Genomic DNA, 20,052 nt, shown 5'->3' with positions numbered 1-20,052 from the left:
GCAGGAATAAAGCAGGTGAGCCTGATTTCCAGGTGCTCTCTAAGCCAGTGTAGGTCTGCCCAGATGGGTGGATGATATTCAATCCTGTGTGCAGGGCAAACAAGGAAGGGAGTGAATAGTCACTTGGCTTGCTGCAAAGACCCAGACAAATGCTACCACGACATTTGAGTTGTATTTCAAAGGAAGAGGCAGGGTGAAGGGTGAGCAGGGAATCCAGCGAATTGGAAGTCAGTGAAGGTGGGATAGGAAGCAAGATACAGTGTGAGGAGTAACAGGAGTGGGAAGAGGAGGTGAGGATAAGCTGAGAGCAGTTTTCCTTTGAAAAGGCTTGAAATCATGCAACTTATTCCCACAGTTTTTTAAAAAGAGAAACACGGAAAGCCTTCACTGTACCTGCCTTAACTGAAAAGTCTGTAGTTTGCTTCTTGTTTGCAAGGCAGAAAGTTTTAAAAGCACAGAAATGCAAACCTGTAGAAAATCTAATGTGTTAAAACACTTAAACATTAAGTTTACTCTTCCTTTGTGATTTCAGTTTTCTGAAATCTGCTCTGTCAACACATACACAAGTGGTAGGAAATTTGTAATGATATGTATGAGTCTTTTAAAATAAAGTAATAATTACAGAAATTCACACAGGACAATATGTTGCAGTCCTTACTAGGCATAGTTCTCATAGAGGACAGTGACAGAGCTGTATTTGAATAAACTGAGACTGAGCAAAATTATCTTTTTTTCCTTTTTTCTTTTTTTTTCTCAAAACAATTCTAGTGCTTAGGGGCACTTGTCAGGGATCATTCTTCTGGACACTGTACAAACACTGAACAAAATGTCAAACTCTGCACTAAAGACCTTACAATCTAAGCAGGATAAGGAAAACAAATGGCTACAAGCAGATAGGAGAGTAGAAGCCAATGTTTTTCTAATTGTCTTTGGTGAAGCTGTTAGTATGTTGAATCTAGCATATGTAACAAGCGGATTTTTTTGGTAAATTACTGTGGTTTTTATAGAACAAAATTCCATCCCCTAATACACAGGTGAAACAGTATTTACAGAGGCTACATTCCTTCCAGTAATGCAACATTTTAGCAATTTATTGACTGATTTTCACAGCTTCATTCAAGCCCCAGTTTTTTTTAAGAGCATTTCTAAGGAAAATGGAACATAAGCCTTATCCTGTGTTGGAACCTGCTGATGGGTTTGCTAAATAGAAAAGGCAACTGCAGCACAACACGTACTTCAGTGCATGATAAAATATTTCATAAGAAAAAGAGATTAGTTCTACTTGTAAGAAAGGCATTGCATAAGGCATTAATCAAGTGAGTTTGCATCTGATTGTTATTTGAAAAGAACATGGATCAAGTAAACAATATGATCATAATACGCTCTCAGTTTTTCTGACTAAAGATAACATTCAAGCCAGGGGTAGTTTATCTTTAGTAAATTGTAGGTGGTACACTTGGAAAATTCTAGAAATTCTTAGAAATTGTACACCTCTACTTTGCTATTGCATTTTCTTTAATCACCCCCTGTGCCTAGAGAAATAAATTATTAAAGACAAAACTGTGTATTCTTAATGCAAATAATTCAACACCAAGACTTTAGATTACCTTTGATTTTGGCATTACAAGCCTTGGAACACTAGTCCGTGATTATATCAAAGTTTTTCTTCAGTTGTTCCACTTGAAATTATATCTCCCATTTTCCCCAAATAACTACTATAAATTAAAACCAGCTCCTCTGAGATGATATTTACTGAAGCTCCAAATCATGGTAATTAAACTTTTACGCCACAACACACTACCATGTGTTTCCAGATATTATTTTACAGAAACCAAAGGCAGGCTTTGTCATATTATTTTTCCAATATTTTTAAAGGAAGATGCATATGAAAAGAAGTATAGTTGGGTGGGAAAGGCTTTCCACTCCACAAAAATTCTGGGATCTAAAAAATTTTCCTATTCCACATAAGGAAGAAATTGAACTCTTTCGAAATTTTCCATGAAGAAAGCCACAGAGAGACCACCCCAGGATAGCTAATAAAGTGGTTGTTAGGACATTTACTTGGGAAATGGGAGACTTAGGGTCAAACTCTTGCCTGACAGATGAGGGGCATTGACCTGAATATTCCTCTTCCTAATGAAACACCCTAATTACAAGACATTGCAGTAGAGTGATATGAGGTTTGCTGTCTGTTTCTCTTTTTTTTCATTTAGACCAGAAGTTTGAGTTTGGACCAGAAACATCATGTTAACTAAAATTTTGTCAAAACTGATAATGTTTCTGAAAAAGCTTTGCTTTTAAGAAATTGTCATTTTACAATGAAACACAGCTGTCCCTGATCAGCTCTTAGTGTAAGTCGTAAGCCAGAGGTTTTATGGCCAAGATCTGTGGATTACTGCGTTATTCACAAGTGGTAAAGCCATGCATAAATTAGGCCTCTAATTCCAATTAAGTGCTAATTCGGTGTATCCTACGAGTTATGTCCTGGACCATACACAGTACATCCTAACACAGTATGCCAATAACGCACAGAGGAATGAAAGTAACCTAAGTCATATTATCTTAACATCTGTTTCAGTACAATAGTACATGTATAACTAGCCAAATTCTGTCTTCTTAGATTTAATACTAATGATTGAAAACTGGATAGAAATGACTAGAAATAGGTTTGTGGACAGAAATACATATTTTTGCTGTCATTAAACACGGTGTAATATCAGTAGTGGCAGGGTTTTTCCTCAAAGGCTCTCACTTTACCAAGCCCTTGTTTCCCTAGGCCCCATTTTAACCTACAACGTCAAGACCACCCTTCATCCAAGGCACCTTAAAGCCAGCTCCCGTGCAGCACGAGACATATCCCCTCTCCTCAGGGGATGGGGGCTGAGGACATAAACCCCGCAGTGGGACACCGTGTTCACCCACTTAATGCTGGGAGTCAACCAGGGCCAACGGCACGTCAACACCGTGCTGTTTTCAGCAGGACTTCTCCATTTCTGAGACCACTCATTATTCACCTCTCCAACCTTTGCTGCCAGCATTCCACAAAGTCTTTTACCAAAGTCTTTACCAAAATTTTTACTACAACAAGTCACTTAAAAAAAAAAAAAAGTTAAATGAAAGCTGCTCAAGCTGTTTTACAGCAGATACTCCACTTGATTAACAGGGTTAAAATCAGGGGAAAGCATATCACAGCCTCAACTCTGAGCTTTGTCTCTTAATTTTTTAATGAGTGAACTGTAGTGTCGTTTTGAATGAACTGTTTTTTTTTATTTAAGCCCACTGAAAATAAGGTTTAATACAAATACAGATGAATGATCTATAAAAGGTAATACTCAGTTTGTATTTATTCAGAGCAGGCCTTTTCTGCAGCTAGCGCTTTGTTTAAAATGACTTATTTTTCCACTTAATATTAAGCTATTTAAAGATTAGTTTGATGGCACAAAACTGCAGACATGACAACACACTAAATATTTGTATGCTCTCTTGTGTTTTTAAGGTTTTCTCCAAACTACAGCTGATGAGTTTTGCTTTTACTATGCAAGAAAAGATGGTGGTGTATGCTTTCCAGATTTTCCAAGAAAACAAGTGCGAGGGCCAGCTTCTAACTCCCTGGACCACATGGAAGAATATGACAAAGAGGAAGAGATCAGCAGGTTCATAAAGATAAATGCTGTTTAATCTGAAAAAAAAACCCTAGCAAAGCCTGTGGTTTTCACAGTGAACCAGCTCAGTGTGTGCTTATGCTCAGCAGCTGTGTTTTCCAGATGTTACTTTCTTTTGCTGCTGCTAGTGTATGTCAAAAGAGAAAGTTACATTAGCTTCAATATTTCAGTACCATTGGATATTTGCATTGCTGAAGAGGTGTTAGAATCCTGGTCTGATCCACTCTGTGGATCTTGGTTGTGGTCCACCCCGTGGGTCATATGTAGTTCTAGGAAGTCATTTCTACCTGAATTTAATATTGCTAAACAACTACAATAAGTTTATTAGTAAAATATTTCACGATTTTCAATTTATTTCGTTCATGTATTTTTCATTGCAAAAATAATTAAATTAGAGTGTCCCATCATAAGTCATTGTTTTTAACGGGGCTTTAGTAGCCACATTTTGTCAAATTGATGGAAGTTACTGTGTTTATTATACAGTAGAAATTTTGTATTTATAAATTTTCTCTTTTTTTTACCACATTTCTTCTTTCCTATTTCTCTACATTTCAGATCTAAGATTAATTAGTTTTCTCTTTCTTGTATACAAACCAAATTTTGGTCAACACAAGTTCAAATTGACTTTCAGCGTTATCTGCTTGCACACATTCAAGGAAATAATTTATTCTAGATCGTATAACTGTGTTTTTAATATCACTGCAGAGCAATCGTATCTTTTAGGGACATTGTTGTGTCATGGTTACAAGAAAGAAGAAATTTCTCACTATTTTTAAAAATTCTTTTAGAAAACACAAGCACAACTGCTTCTGTATTCAGGAGGTCGTGAGTGGACTAAGGCAGCCTGTTGGAGCAGTACATTGCGGGGATGGATCCCATCGCCTCTTTATTCTTGAGAAAGAAGGATATGTGAAGATTTTCGGTCCTGAAGGAGACATACTCAAGGAACCTTTTTTGGATATACACAAGCTTGTTCAAAGTGGAATAAAGGTTGGATTTTTTACTTATCTCTATCTGTTTATATTTTAGCCTGTCTACGGGGAAAAAGGGAAGAAATGTTTTTCAGAAATTATTTTAATTCCAATACTAAAAAAGAAAAGTAATGACAACAGCCACTACAGTTCTATGTGGCAAAGAAGTGAAAACTTCCTTGTTTTAGGAAGGGAAAACTTAGCATCTTTTTTTTTTTCATTTTCCGCTTTCCCTTCATTTTTGCCTCACTTTCAATTCAGAAGAAGCTATCTAACACCAGCTTCCCACAGCACACTATCTTTGTATTCTCATCCTTTGGGCTCATTTCCATCCCACTGAATTCAGACAAGTTTTGCCATGACTCCAGTGGGAGCAAGTTTGGCTCGTGGCCTCCCGTCACCTCTGAGTGCCCAGCGATGCTCCGGGACCAGGCGCAGGAGGGGCTGGGCAGTGCTGGGGGACCCCCAGGAGAGGGGCCGCGGTGCTCGCTCCCTCTTGGCTCAACCACAAATGTGGCATGAGCTGCCCTTGGTGGGAAGCTGCTTTAAAACAGCGTGTATTTGAGATACACATAAAAAGTGGAATTCAGACATGTGGGCGGGTTGGAAATGTCGTAAGCGTTGTTCCATGTTGATTTCTTTCACGTTTTAGAGTGGTAATGCAACTAAAATCCAGATATATAAAGCACATTTAAACTGAAATCAAGTTTTGCCTAGAACAGTCAGGACTGTATGTCATACAGCCTTCATGGATGAAAGATATATTGATGTACTCTTGACAGAGTAATCTTAAATAATAATTGTGACAACTATAAGTTGTGTTTCATCTATAAAGTCAGTAAGCCAATTTTGGATAGTCTTTTCTGAGAGGAGATCTCACAGGTTTTTGGTTTGTGTTGAAAGAAAGAGAAAAATTAAATATATGACACCCTTTTCAGGGAAAGAATCAATTTATATGATTCTGTGATTTGCTGAACACTTCCCTTTCTGCCTCTGCAGGTAACCATTATGTTCAAGGTAGCAGAACAGAAGGGACTTATCAGGGTATTTTTGAACATCAATCTAAGGCTGTTTCATATTTCTTAACTGAAGATTCTGATTGCTTGTACTTGTGAAAAACTGATAGTGAAACTTTCCACAGAACAGGTATCAGTCCCAAACAAGCCTTCCTCAAGGAAACTTTTACAGCTCGCATTTGGAGGCAAGGCTAAATGCAAAACTGATTTTCCATGCTTCCGGATAGGCAATAGCCTGGTTGATAAGACTCTTGACAGCTACCCTCAGATTCAAGTTCAATGTTTATTCTGTTTTATTCACACCTTTACTACCCTAACTATCATAGAGTACTCAAAACTGTGTCTTTTTCAACTATATCATTTTGTGTAAATGATTTGATGCTCTCTAAGCTAGAAAGTCTAATTCAGTTCCCTGAGATAACAGTGCAGTGACTGAGGATAATTGCACTGCAGTGGCTAATGCAAGCTGGCAAGAACAGAGGCTTTGTGTACCTCACAGGTAAGGAGAAAGGGAAATGCCTAAAAGCAATGCTCCAGCTTCTAAGTAGAAAGGGGAAAGCACAAAAATTTGAGGAATTAGGGCATTATATAAAATAATAAATAAATAGAATAAAACCCACATTATGCAAATAGTAGCTTTAAAACAAGGGTTGTTAAACATTTTTGTGTTTAACCCCTGCAGTCTGATTCCTATAATCATTGTCCGTGGTCTTTTACCTACAAGGATGCAAGATCACTGTGACAACAGTAGCAATTATTCCATCAAAATAGACTACTTGAAGAGTATTTGATTTTACTCACCTGTTATACACTTTAAAACTAGAAATCAGTCATAGAGAATACTGTGCGGATAGACAATTTTCCAGTAGGCAGTGCAGATAGTCTACAGCCAGCAATTAAAAAAAAAAAACCCTATCTAAAATACAGCATCCAGATGCAAAGTGTGGGGATCGCTGAATGTGTGTGTCCTCCGTGCCTACTCAAGAAATGCTTGTAGTGTAACCTAGATGAATTTGTATCTATACATTTTGCTCGACATGCCTGATTCTTCTCATATAGTGGTGTAAGTGAAAAAGTAAAATGAAATCAATGAATTTTCAGTTGTCCCTGATCAAACTTAGGCTGGTATTCCAGCGAAGTGTTTTGCCAAAGTAACATGTTGCCTTTTTTTGAGTTCTCTGTTCATTTATACAGATTCATAGATGTTAACCCAAATATCTGCTCAATTCTGTGTATCATCATCCATATAATGTTATTCTTGAATCAGCTCTTCACTGAAGTAAACAAAAGCTGTTCACCTCTTTTCCACCCTTGGAGCAATAGTAGCAAGAAAAGGCAAATGATTCTTTTTCCCTAAAAATATCAGGTTAGGACTTTAAGTGTGAAAATTTTCTCACTTATATTCGTGCCTGAAAATAGCAGTTCCTGTTCATTTTTTGTCTATATCTGAAATACTAACAAATACTTAACTCTAGTGACAATACTAAAATATTTTTTCAAACTTTTATAGATATATGTTGTATCCAGTAAGTAATAATAACAATTATGCAGCTGTGGTTGAATGAAAGGTAATTTAAATTGATACCTCTGAAAAGCATTTTGGACAGCTATCCAAGTAAGATATTTTCAGTGTTGATAAATAAAGGAAAATAGTGGTGGTTGACTTTTCTCTTCTTTTTCTAATGTAAAGAGGAAATTTAGGAGTGATAAAATCATTATATTGTCATGAAGCAGCCAATCTGTTGCATGATGATTTTCCAAAGAATATACTTTAAACTATCTTGAAGCTGGTATAACCAAGCAAGAGAAATTACATCTTTCCTTCATAAAAATAATCCTGGACTTCAGTTCTGATCTCACTGACATCATTTTGCTCATCACAGTACTGGCAGTCAGATAAGGAGGAAAACATTAGACAAAACCAAAGAGAGGTGACTGCATTGTATAGCAATCAGCCACGATGCCCTCCTGAAAAGATGCGGTTTTGTTCCTCTAGTGGAACTAAGGGTCCCTGTGTTGATGAAATTCATCTGGAGCCTCTGACGTTGCTGTGAGTGAGCTTGTAGGGGTTCTTCACGGGTCCTGCTAACCTAAGCACAGAAATAGGATTATCTGGAGTTGCTTCCTGTTGGTCACTCCTGTGAAGGTCTGTGGATATAAATGGAAATTAAGTAAGAAGAATGGTACAACATGATGCAAATGTTTTATTGGTCCATTGGCTTTTAATGTTCACTGAAGTCACTGAGGTCTCTGCTTAAAAATTGTTGCTGCGGTAAAATCTACTGACAGTTATGTGATTTAATTTTGAGGTCAAATGAAAGAGAAGAAGTGATATTTTTGTATGCTGCCAGTATCTTAGAAGGAGTTAGCACAAGGATGTAGAAGTATTGCATAACACAGAGAGATGCCATGAATGGATGATGTTAGCTTGTGCCTCCTGGAGGCTTGACTCAAGAGAAAATTAGATGCAGGATTCCTGAAGATTTAAGAAAAAATAAAAGCTCTGAGGAGCTTAAGAAACAATTTTTCTCTGGACATCTCTCAATTTCTAATCCTCTTTGATAGCACTTTTTATGCTTTTTTGATCTTTTTTCAACTTATTTGTTGGAACCCATGGATGTATCTTAATGAAGACATTGCTAATTCAACATCTGTGACCCCCTCCAATGTATTTTGCATCACACTGGCTACATAAGTATTGTAGGAGGTGTGGATGGATTGGGCATTTGGTCAAGTCCCTCCTGTCACTCTTAGCCTTTTCTTCCCTGTCTCAAGAATGTGGAGAAAAGACAGAAGCTGTGCACTTCAGTCTTGCCCCGAAGTTGAGTAAGGACATGAGCAAGACATGCACCTGTAACTCGAATCTAGGACATGCACATGGTCTCAGCTATTTAGGAATATAGAGCCCAGTGCAGTGGAGAAAATACTGATTCCATCCATCACCTCTGCCCATTGATTTTACAAAGTATCCTGAGTATGTGGCATGTATGTACAAGAAAAGAATAAGCATTTGCCAGAAAAAAAAACATACCCTAAAAATCTGCTTCCCTGTTATGGTAATTTATCACTCCATTATGTTGTGGTGAAGAGAGTTGTTAAGTTACGGAGCAACAATCTACAGTTTTTCCTTCAAAGGAAAGACAATTTTTATATGAAAATATTATTACCTGTTTTTCCTTCAGACTGATTTTCACTATTATTTTCTTTTTGTTTTAAACTATTGCCAACTAGAAGAGAAGTGGAAAGTTTAAATGAGAAGGTAGTGAACCAATAATGGTAATAGTTTGATTTCACTGGCATTCAAGGAGACCTTAACCAATTATCAAGAAAAAATAGTCCTGATGTATCTGAATCTATTATCAAAAAGTTGAGCAAAATAATTAAATGCTTTCAAAGTATCAGGCAAACATGTTTTTATCCCATAACGCACTCATCAGGAAAAAAAGCTTCTAAACATTCTAAATATTTGAATTTAATGATTTCTTGAGATGTAGCAGTATAGTGTATGTTATTATTACAAGATCAGTCACCTTGTACTCAAAATTGTCTCAAACTTACAGAAAAATACTGAATGCTCTAGCAGTTCTCCAAATTTCCTTACTCCTGTGGCTCTATTTCATCATATTAACCGTATTATTTCCTAAGATTTGGAAACCTTTAGGTTAGTAGCAGCCATCATAAAATGTAGCATAACCTATTACATTAATTTTCACTCACTTTCTTGTCTCCTGAGCCCAATAACATACATTGTTTGGAAGGGAAGGCATCAAAGTATCATTTGGCAACAGCACAGAAGGAAGAGCCTACCACTTCTTTGGGAGTTAAATGCTAAAATCACCTTTCAATATACTTTCTGAAAAGCTAAGTAGCTCTAGGGCTGCCACTGTAGAGAACCTTCCCCAGTCCTTAAGCTATTTTTGTGGTCCTTCCCTACAACCATTCAACTTTTCCAACATCCTTTTCAAATGAAGGACCTCAGAACTGTACAAAGTAGCCAAGTTTACATCTTCCTACTGCCAATGGCAAAATCAAGTCCTGTAGTTCCGTGGTACTTTCCTATTTATAAATCCACTGACTGAATTAGCTCTTTAGGTATGGAGTTGCACGGGCTCCATGTTCAGTTGCTTGTCATCTCTGATCCTTAAGTAATTTTCAGTTTATCGATACTTTTTTTGATTCTGGCCAAGCTCTGGCGTAACTCCGGTATGCATCTGCTGACTGCAGGGTCATGCATGGCGCAGCCCGCAAAGAATGGCTGCGCTCTGTTGCACTTTGCTTCACACAGTGCCTAGAGTAGAAACCGCTGCAAAAATGAGTGTCCTTAAACTGCCCCTATGGAATTACTCCTTGTAGAAAGATCTTTTATTTATTTATTTATTGAGCTAGTAATAAGATATCCTTAGTACGTCTCTTGGGAATACTGTGATAAAGGGCAAAGCCTCTGAGGATGGAAGGAAGGGGCAGGGCAGGAGAGGGAAGGGAAGGGGAAAAGGACAGGAAAAGATATTGGAGATCACTGTTTAGAATATATGAGTTAGACTCCTTGACCTCATTCACTTGCCTCTCTACTAAGACTATGGTTTTCCTTGTCAGAAACACTTTTAACAGATACTTCCGCTAAATCCTAGGCCATAGCCACCTTTTTATTTAATCTTACTTTCAAAGTAATCAGCTTTTTTTAATTCCCGAAGTTTTTTAAACATTCTGTTCCTATGTAATTCCTTGTAAATATTTTGACAGCCAGTTCTCTTGTGAAAAAACTATAGACATATCTGACAACAATTATTTCAAGTGTATGCTCAGCAAATTTCTGAGTAATGTTCTTCAGAAGAATTGAGTTAGATATATTCCTTACTGTATGTTGGTTAGTTTTGATATCAGAGCACAAGTGCTTTCACTTCTGCAAAGTGTTATTCATGAGTGGTGCAGTGATTCAGGTAGGAATCTTCTGTGAGTAGGGATACAGAGAAGGGTTTTCAGGGCGATGCCATGAAGGGTGGTGGGACCTGTAAATGGGTCTACATATGCAGTAAGACCAATTTTCCACCTGTAACAGTTTGTATATTTAGTATAAGACTACGAAAATAGACTGTCAGGTATTAAATATGCTAACTAGGATGCACTAGTTGATACTCCTGGCAAAGGTTATCTTCTGCTCTCTGCACCCCGGAAAGCCAAGCTTACAGTGGGTACTGAATTTGTGACTAATTACTCCCAAACAGGGGATTATTTTGATTCATGGAGAGAAAGAGGAACAGTGGAAAGATGTTCTTCATTCCAGGCTTTAGGACTGGAAGGAGAATTGGGAGATCCTATCTAAATTTCTTCCTTCTTCAACCTAGCGGGCCTGCAACTCTTCAGAGTTACTCAGAAACATTGTCTATGAAAACTCCGGAAAGTAAACGCTCTGTTCTACCAGACCAAGCTCTCATTGGTCTATGAAGAATAGGGATTGTCCTCTAAAATGATAATAATGTTAGAGTAGAATATAAATACATGTATCCTTTTATGAACAGTGTAAGATTTCATTTTCCTTTCATTCCACGATGCTAAGTGCAAATTCTATTTGCTGTCTTGCTCCTGTCCTTCTAAGACTAATTAAATGGTAGGTGCATTTAAGATACGTGTGTAGGTCCAGGCAGAGTGGTAAGGGAAATAAAATTATTGGCATATAACAGTGATACGTTTTGGGGTGTTCTTTGGTGTCCTGGAACTCCTCTTTCAGAGTATGAAAGAAGAGGCTGTAGGATGTCTTTGGTGAGAAGCTGGAAAGCTATGTTTTCCATGTTGTTGCAAAAATGACAAGGCAATCACTATACACCTCAGCTTTCCACTGGGGACTGCAGAGAGGGAAGTGAGGAAGACTGTTCTTCAGCACAGGATGTACATGTGGAGCCTCATGGGGTCACAGGACAGGGGGGTTTCTCACGCATTCAAGAGGTCAGAAGAGATGCCGTCAGACTCGTAGCACAACAGACATTTCTGAGGCCGCACCTCACCTGTGGCCTGCCCACTAGGAATCACAATTAAGCGGTTCTAAATGTCTTGCCAGAATTGGAGCAGGAAATTAGGAAAGTAAGGATAAACCAAGGAGAATGTCCTTGTTCATAATGACCTTAAATAGTAATGAAACAGACACAGTGCACACAGCACAACAGCCTGCATGAGAATTCAGCCTTCTGCGTTAAAAGGAAGATTTTTTTTTTCTTTATTAGTGATAAGTTCTTTATAATTATGATTTTTGAGAGGGTGATAATACTTCTGTGAGGACTTAATATACAGTATCCAGAAACTGTAAAATACAATCAGTGTTTTAACCGAGGACTATATAATGACAGTGAAATGTGCCTGGATTTCCCATTAACCTTTTTCAGATTTTGGGTCTAATCCTAAAAGGCGCACAATAGTCCTTTGAAAGAGGCTGTATCATACCACCATATAGCTCTGTTGCTTGCACAGAAATGAAAGATTCTTACAATTCTGAAAAGCATGTGCCAAAAGCTCTAGAGATGTCTATTTTTGTGTGAGAGGCTGCAATAGATAACCATACCCCAGCTAGCAATTGTGGAGCAGTGCAGTGACTCTCAGGTTGTAAACTGACCAGATGAAGAACTGCCAGTTTATTCTAAGGAAATTTGAATCAACAAAACATAATCGTTTCTGTTGATTTTGGGTAGCGTGTCTTAGATTTGAGGAGCTGAGAGGGGAAAGAAGATAATACTTTATCATTTTACATGCACATGTGTAGATTTTAATGTTCTGTGTTTCCTTGAGAGGAATCCCATGGTGCCAATTAACCTAACTTATTCCAAAACAATTCTCTGTTTGGAAAGAATAATTTTCATTGTGGGTGTTCCATGAAATTGTATGCCTCATACCCTGTTATTACTGAGATGTGTGCAGTGCAATTGAGAATGCCAGTTTCTTTTCCATGCACTGTATAGATTATAGCTGTATCCCACACACAGTGCTAGATAATCCCTGCTTTAATTTTGTTATGTGTACAAATCCTTTTTGGACATTTAGCGGTTTTAAAAATGTAAAAATCCATCATCCCCTGAAACTGCATTTGTTAAAACCAAAAGCTGAATTTAGAAGTGATCAAAACCAATGAATAACATGGTAATTATCTAATTAAAAGGAAATTATTGCGTTTGCTGAAATATAACAGACAGATCATGATATCCAACACAAAATGTCAAAGAAGGAATAAAGTTACGCAGAAAATTCCATGGTTTTTAGCCAACACAGTTTCAACCACATGTTTTTCTTTAATGGGAGGAGGTTTAGCAGTCCACTAAGGCTCCAAGATTCATCATCCCCTTAAGTTCTTGGACACCCCAAAATCTGTAATGAGGTCCTAGAATACTTCAGGGAACCCATGAAGTACTGGAGCTCTCAAAAACAGTACCCAGTGACCTTGAGACTTCTATGTACTTTCCTGTCCATCACAGCTATATGATTTCCTCTGGTGTTATATCCCTTATACTGGGCCGTACAGAAAATGGATCACGTGTTTGTCTTGAAAGAGATTAAAAACTGAATAACATATATACTTTCATAGTTAATACAGCCCAACTGCTATTCCTACATGTACTTCCCCCAGATCCCACAGAACAATTTTCCTCTATATCCCCTTACATACATTTTCTCACAAGCTCTCAAGTCCCATTCCTCAGACAGGTTCAGCAAGCTGCATTGAGGGAGGAACACTTCCTCCAATGAAGGAGGAATGCTATATTATCATGTTTTCCACACATTTTATCCCCTTTGCAGTTAAAATTGGACAAATGATCTGTCCCTAATTTAATGGTTTATGTATAATTTTTGCTTTAAAAACCAGTCAGAACTAATTTTTCCCATCACAGGAAAAAAAAAAAAAAAAAAACACCCTCCAAAAGATGAAACCACTTAGTAGCTGACACTTATTTTTATTCACGGTCAGTGTCTGCCTGCATTCTCATATTGCTGGAATTTTTAAAGAAATTATTCCATAAATCTCAATAAAGTAATATTCTCTCTTAGATTTAATTTGGAAAATGGAATATACAATCTGTGGGAGAGAGGTCTGCAAAATACTTTCAACCATTTGTTTTTAATTTACAGCAGATACTTTTCAAAACCTTGATCTAGCTTCACTGGCATTGAGTCGCAATCCCTACAGCTGAATTGCAACAACTTTAATTTATGTAATAATCATTATTTTTATGCTAACTGAATGCCCTGAAAAGAAATGAAAGAGGGAGTAAATCACCAAAAACTTTTATATTTTTTGACATTCCTAAAAGTTCTGTGAATTTCTATCAGATGGATTCTCAATCACTGTAACAGCCCAGAGACAACATACCACAAGTGCCAGTCGATGAATGGATCTGAGTCACGCTGTAGTGTGAAGGAGAGCAGAATGTTTTTATATTGAACTACATAAGAAAAGTACTTACTTAAACTTGAAGTATCCATATGATTTTTCAGAAGTGTGATCGGTTTTCATGAGAAATCACATTAGAAAGAAGTTAGCTCCTCTCAGGACATCATTTCAAGTTCTTCCTTAAAGAAAACACAGACGTTTTCATCACAAATTGAATGCTTAATTGTGACTAATGAATGTAAAATAATATTGTACACTTCATAGGAGCCTAGTTGAAGATGTGACTAAGCACTGTTGACTTTCCTCATCAACTATCGAACAATGTTTAGGTATGCTAATGTGTGCACTAAACCTTGAACGCTTGAAAGACTGAGGCAAATAAATAGAATTTCAGATGAGAGAAAAGGCAATGCAGAAAGTTGGCAGCTTCCATCACTGCTATATTCCTCCCCAATAATTGTCTTACAGGATATGACAGGACAATATGATGAGGACACTATTGCTACAGTGACTTTTTGAGGGAAAAAGCAAGAAGTCGGTGTTCTCAATGAAAAAGCACGTGGGGGTGTGTGTAAGTCAGTCAGTAAGATCAGATAAAACCTAACAAGCCACCTATGAAATTACACTCATTTGCCCCTGCACTCACAGACCGCTGAAACAGCATACAGCCCTGCCAAAACCAGGGAAGTTCCAAATGTCATGGCGAAAGTTGGACGCAAGAGACAAATGCAAAAGGAGAGAATATTAGAGAACTGCCTGCTAGAAACCGAGCCTCTGGCAGGTTTTACCCCTCTGCTAGGATGCCCCTTGCTGGGACAAGTCAAAACCATTTCACAGCCAGTATCCATGTGTCTCCAAAGGTCTGTGGGGCTGGGAAGGCCACATATAAAATTGGATCAAACCCCTTATTTACAAATGCTTGGTAAAAAAAAAATGTGTAATCAATTAGTTAATTTAAAAGTCATTTCAGTTCTTGAAGCAGAAGCATTTAAAACTGTGTTTTTGCTATAGTTTAATGAGTCCGTATTTTGCAACTTGCAACATTTTGCACTTGTAGAGATACATTCTCCTTACAAAGGACACAGACTTTTTAATAATTTTGCTTTTGAAATAGTATGTTAAATATGTATTTGGCACAACTAAAAGAACAAAAGGAACATAGTTCAATACAATTCATATAGTCCTCTATTTTGTATAAAGTTTATATACATTTTATGAATGTGGATAGATTTTATTATATTTTACTATTTGCATAAGTATTTCAACTTCCACGAGTAAGTATTCCAAAGAAAAAACAGTAGCAAATGACTAAGGGAAATTAACATAATTAGCTACTTACTAACTAGGAACTTCTGAAATCACTTCATATGAATGGTCAAAAAAACCCCAAACAAAATGCATGAAAGAAACTAATACTCTACTCTCAATCTGAGCATTGCTAAAATTATCCTTTAATAAAGTCTAAGAATTCCTGCCTTTGTTCAAATAAAACAAAAATGTACCTTCTACACCCAGTGAACAATTTAGAAGGTGAAATGAAACATAATGAACTAGAATCCTTAGTACTGAATTTGGTTTCTCTGATTGTCTTAGGTGCTGTAATTCATCAAAATACCAATTACAAATGTTTTCATAGAAAATGAAGAGAAATCTTATACATTTATTTGATGTACTATATATAAAGTAAAGGAGAGCTTTCTGGAAAAAAAAACCAGCTTCAAAAATGAAGCACCGGATTTCAAAACAGACTGTGCAATGTGCCAATTTGGTTAGCAAACGTGTATTATCACTTAGCAGTAGCCAGTGATAAAATAGAAAGTGCAAAGTGTATTGCTTGTATTATAGAATCACTCTGTCTGGAGTGGTTAGAAAAGCTCCCAAGGCTGGACTGCATAAAACTTAGACTTCTTCCATTATGTTTCCTTATTTTCTGTGTTAATTGTTCTGCCCGTTTGCAAAAAAGGTGGAAAAGTGTTTTCTTAATGCTGTCCTCAACTACACAATTCTTCATTTGATCAAAAACTAGTGGAATTGGGATCTGTGTTTAACTGATTAAAGGTCTGAGTCCATGATACTCTGTGTTTCAGTTCTAGCTGTTTGAAACTTTATCGTCTTAATTTTGAGACTGAACATACACTGTGTTGTTCTAATTGCACTGGCTTTTTGAAAAGAACTTTGTATGGGATTCAGCCAAGTTAAAGGGTTTCCAAGATCATGGTCTTGGCTCAGGATAAATGGAGCCAATGAGCTAAACAAATTCCTGCTTTCTTGGTTCTTATAGTGCGAGAAAAATGGAAAGAGCAGAATACTTTTCCTGCTTTATACAAGTGAAACACTCCTGGAAACTGCAAAAATATAAGTTAACCGTGTTTGTGTCAGCAAGACACACTATTTCAGAAATTGTTTTTAGCTTTCTTTTGAACTGTGAACCACAAATTTTAATATTAATGAAGCAAACATTTCTCACTTGGTAAATTTAAGAAAAAGTTAGATTTAAGAGTAATCACTTTGGGATTTAAAACAATAAAGAAATTCAGTCTAGTACAGACAGAGATAAGTGTTCCTGTAACATGTAATAGTAATAGCTGGCTTGCACCGTGCTGAGTGAGGATACACACGTCTGTATTTGTTTCAACTTCTGTTACTGAGAATGCTTTTCTAATGAGCTAGATTTTAAAATTGGGATTGAAATAAATGAGTAATGGAAAAAAAAAGAAAAGGAACTTCTAATCAGGAAAACAGTGTACATTCTTTGAAAGTCATGTTTATAAGATCAGAGAAGCAGTGGATCTAGTTCAAAGACAAACCATATTTCAATCCGCTTTTCAAAACCGCCATATAGTTCATTACTAGAGTTTGCTTTCAGTTGATCCTTAGCCTAACAACAGCTGATTACCTGAGATACATTACTGTACATCATAATGTGCTTTCAGTTGTTAAGTGTCACAATGTCTATTTACTACAGGTCACAAAATCATTACTTTACAGTTTGGGTTTCAGGTTTACACAGGAATAAATTAATAACGTAAGGAGCCAACTGCTGTTTCAATCGGCTCCGGCTCTCAAGTCATGGGAGAACCAGTGATACGTATTTCCTGATTTTCCATAACCATAGGATATTTAACCTGCAAGAATTTGTGCTGCACAAACGTGAATTTCAACGCACACAGAGTCAGATGTGTAACTGAGCTACCAAACATACAGTTTGATTCATGCACCCAGAACAAATATTTGAATTTACCAAACTCCGTGTGGTTTCACTGACAATTAAGCCCTTTAGACTTTAAGCACTCTTAAAAGTGCATTGAATAAACAAGTCTTTCCTGGGGACTTTTTCATGTCTATCGCAGGCATGTATTTTTAAGCCCTCTCAGTATAATACGGGAACAGTGTGTGTAGACACCAAAGACAATAATTTTTTACAAGAATTCTGGAATACTGAAAGGGCAAATCTAGTCTTGATGCAGGTCTCCAGCGAAATATGAGTTGATTCAGGAAGTTAATGTGGTTGAGCCACTAAATAAAAGTGACCATAATATAATTAAGTTCAACATCCTCCCATGGGATCCTACCATGAGGTAATAATGTTACGGCATTTTTCAAAAAAGGAAGATTTTTATATTGAGGAAGTTAGAAATAGCCTGAAGGGGAAAGTTAGGAAATTAAAATCTGTAGAAGCAGCATGGAGGTTCTTTAAAAGTACCTTATTAGACTCAGAGAAAATATGTGTATACTGGAAAAATTAGGAATCAAGAAGGTGAGAAATATAGCAAGGTACGAGGGAATGTTCCGGCCCCCCAAAAATAATAATCCTATAATAAAATGGAAATCCAACTCAAGTGACACTAATAGAGCAGAATATAAATTCAGAACACAGAGTAAGGGTTATATCCTGCCATTGTTTCACTGGCAAAGCAAGTAGGAGTTTCCCATAAACATTTACTGTAGAACAACATTCTGAGGTTTGAGAGGAAATTTAAAGAACAAATAGGGAAAAATATAGAGAAATTTTTAATACATTGTGATAAAATATCTTCCTCAAGCTAGGTGATGGTCTTTGGCAGAGGCTGGTTAGCTAGAGCAACAGAGTGTAAGAGCAAAAGACGCAGCTTGATTTCTTTGCACAAGAGAGACTGGGAAAGACACACCAACAGTCAGTGTTTAACACTTTCTGTTTCTCCACCTATAGGCTGAGAAGAAAAAAAAAAAAAAAGAGGGAGAAGAGAAATGATGGAAAGCACCAGCATAAATTGCTCTAAAATAAGTGCGCTAAAGGAACTGAAAATCGGGGCGGTTGACATAATGAAGTTGTACTATTTGTGAAGCTGGCTGTAAAAGCGCTCTGAAGGTCAGCTTGCAATTTACAGAGAAGTGAGAACCTAAACAAATCCTAGGTGAGAAAAACGAAGGGAATTGTAAAATTAGGTCAAAAAAGCACCTTGTGTGTTAATTTGCTGGCACAAACAGAATTCTGTCAAAGAATTAGGTAAGATATTGAAGAAAAAATAGTTTATAATTCTAGAAGTTTTTATATAATGTCTCTGAAGAAAGTAGTATGAGAGATTGCTAGTTAGAAAATTAAAGAAAAAACCTGTTGTGGTTCAGACAGCACTCAGGGAAGAAGTGCTCTATACCAGTGCCTCTAGACACACCTCCAGCATACTGCTACATTAGGAGGAGAAAAACAAAGAGAAGAAATAACCAATACCTTGAAAATAATTTTTAAATCAGTAATCTAGTATTGCTTGTAGAAAATCATCTCTTACTTTGAAGAGTTCATGATTAACTAAGGGGCAGAATTTGCTGGTGATACAAGATTAGAGCACACTGGAGACTGGAGAAAGTCTGGAGAAAGTTTCTAAATCTAGGCAATGAACTGGCACACCAAATTCAGTATAACATAGCTCAGGAAGAACCTTTAAACACAAAAAGAGCTCTCACCTTATTCTGTTCTGTCCTGAAGAATATTTAAGGAGCATTAGTGACAACTCCCAGTAGCTATCCAACTATAAAAAGCAGGTATTAAGCAGTAGCTGAAAGAGGGTTTGAAGTACTCTGGAGGACAAACGCTGTTGCTAATAATCCAGCAGCGTCCTCAGGAGTTCAGCAAGACACAATTGCAGTAAACAGTGTTGAAAAGGGTTTTCATTTGGTAGCATCGAAAAATATATTCGATTTGGAAAAAATAAGATCTATCAGAAGTAGGTGAAGTAACAAATTTCAGAAAAAGCAATATTGCCTCTTCATTCTCTTTTTTTCTTTGATGAAAAAGTTTAACAAATTGAATTGTCACACATAAAAGGAATGACATTTGAGCAACATTATCACTTGTCTGTTACATGCTGCTGCTTTGATAGTTTTGATTCAACACCAATTAATGAAAGATTTGCCTGTAGCTTTCCTACTATTATAATTTATTACCCAATTGTTTACGAAATTTACAGCAGCCATCTAGCTTTCCTGATAGGGAATCAGGTCATATGTCAACAGAACTGGGTGCAGGCAAGTCCTAGCTCTGCTGGTGGTGTAGTCTGTACAGTTAGCACCTTGAACCTTTGCTTCAGTTTCCCTGTCCAGAAATATCCTAGTGTTAATGTTTGTTTCTTTTCCATGTGAAGCAGAACCAAGACATGTCAAAATTATCTTTTATGAGAAACTCTGGATATACTGCAAAGCTAGGTGACTTGGGGACTCATTTAGGGTATCAGACTTAAATGTTAAAAGTCTGCTTTATAGCAGGGCTGGATGCAATAGTAAGCATTTCCAATGCCATGAACAGTGACTAAGGGTTGTCAAGATATACCTCTGGGGACAGTTATAAAATTCTGAAGTATTGGACACAATACTCAATAAGACAGATGAAATGCAGAGAAGCAGTTCCAAAGGCAGATAAAAAGTCAGTGGTGCTTGCTCATAAAGAGACCTGCTGTGCTACTGTGTGTAGGTGATGAAATATTGTTTGGTGAAAGAGATTCATTGTTCTATATTGATGATCAGGGTAGTCAGGATATGCAGGTTACAGACTGTAGTCTCTG

General features: G+C 37.0%; 1 protein-coding gene across 1 annotated transcript in view; it reads left to right on the top strand.

Moving 5' to 3' along the window:
• HHIP (hedgehog interacting protein) overlaps window positions 1-20,052 on the top strand; it is a 68,295-nt gene that overhangs the window by 10,314 nt on the left and 37,929 nt on the right. Inside the window, exons 3-4 of the mRNA XM_010076870.1 lie at window positions 3,497-3,653; window positions 4,451-4,652. Of these exons, the coding sequence (XP_010075172.1) occupies window positions 3,497-3,653; window positions 4,451-4,652 (359 nt within the window). The remainder of the gene's footprint in view (window positions 1-3,496; window positions 3,654-4,450; window positions 4,653-20,052) is intronic.

This window comes from Pterocles gutturalis, unplaced genomic scaffold, assembly GCF_000699245.1.
Source record: "Pterocles gutturalis isolate BGI_N339 unplaced genomic scaffold, ASM69924v1 scaffold6763, whole genome shotgun sequence".
Taxonomy (NCBI): Eukaryota; Metazoa; Chordata; class Aves; order Pterocliformes; family Pteroclidae; genus Pterocles; species Pterocles gutturalis.
The sequence above is the reverse complement of the archived record's forward strand: the minus strand, read 5'-3'. Positions and strand labels throughout refer to the sequence as shown.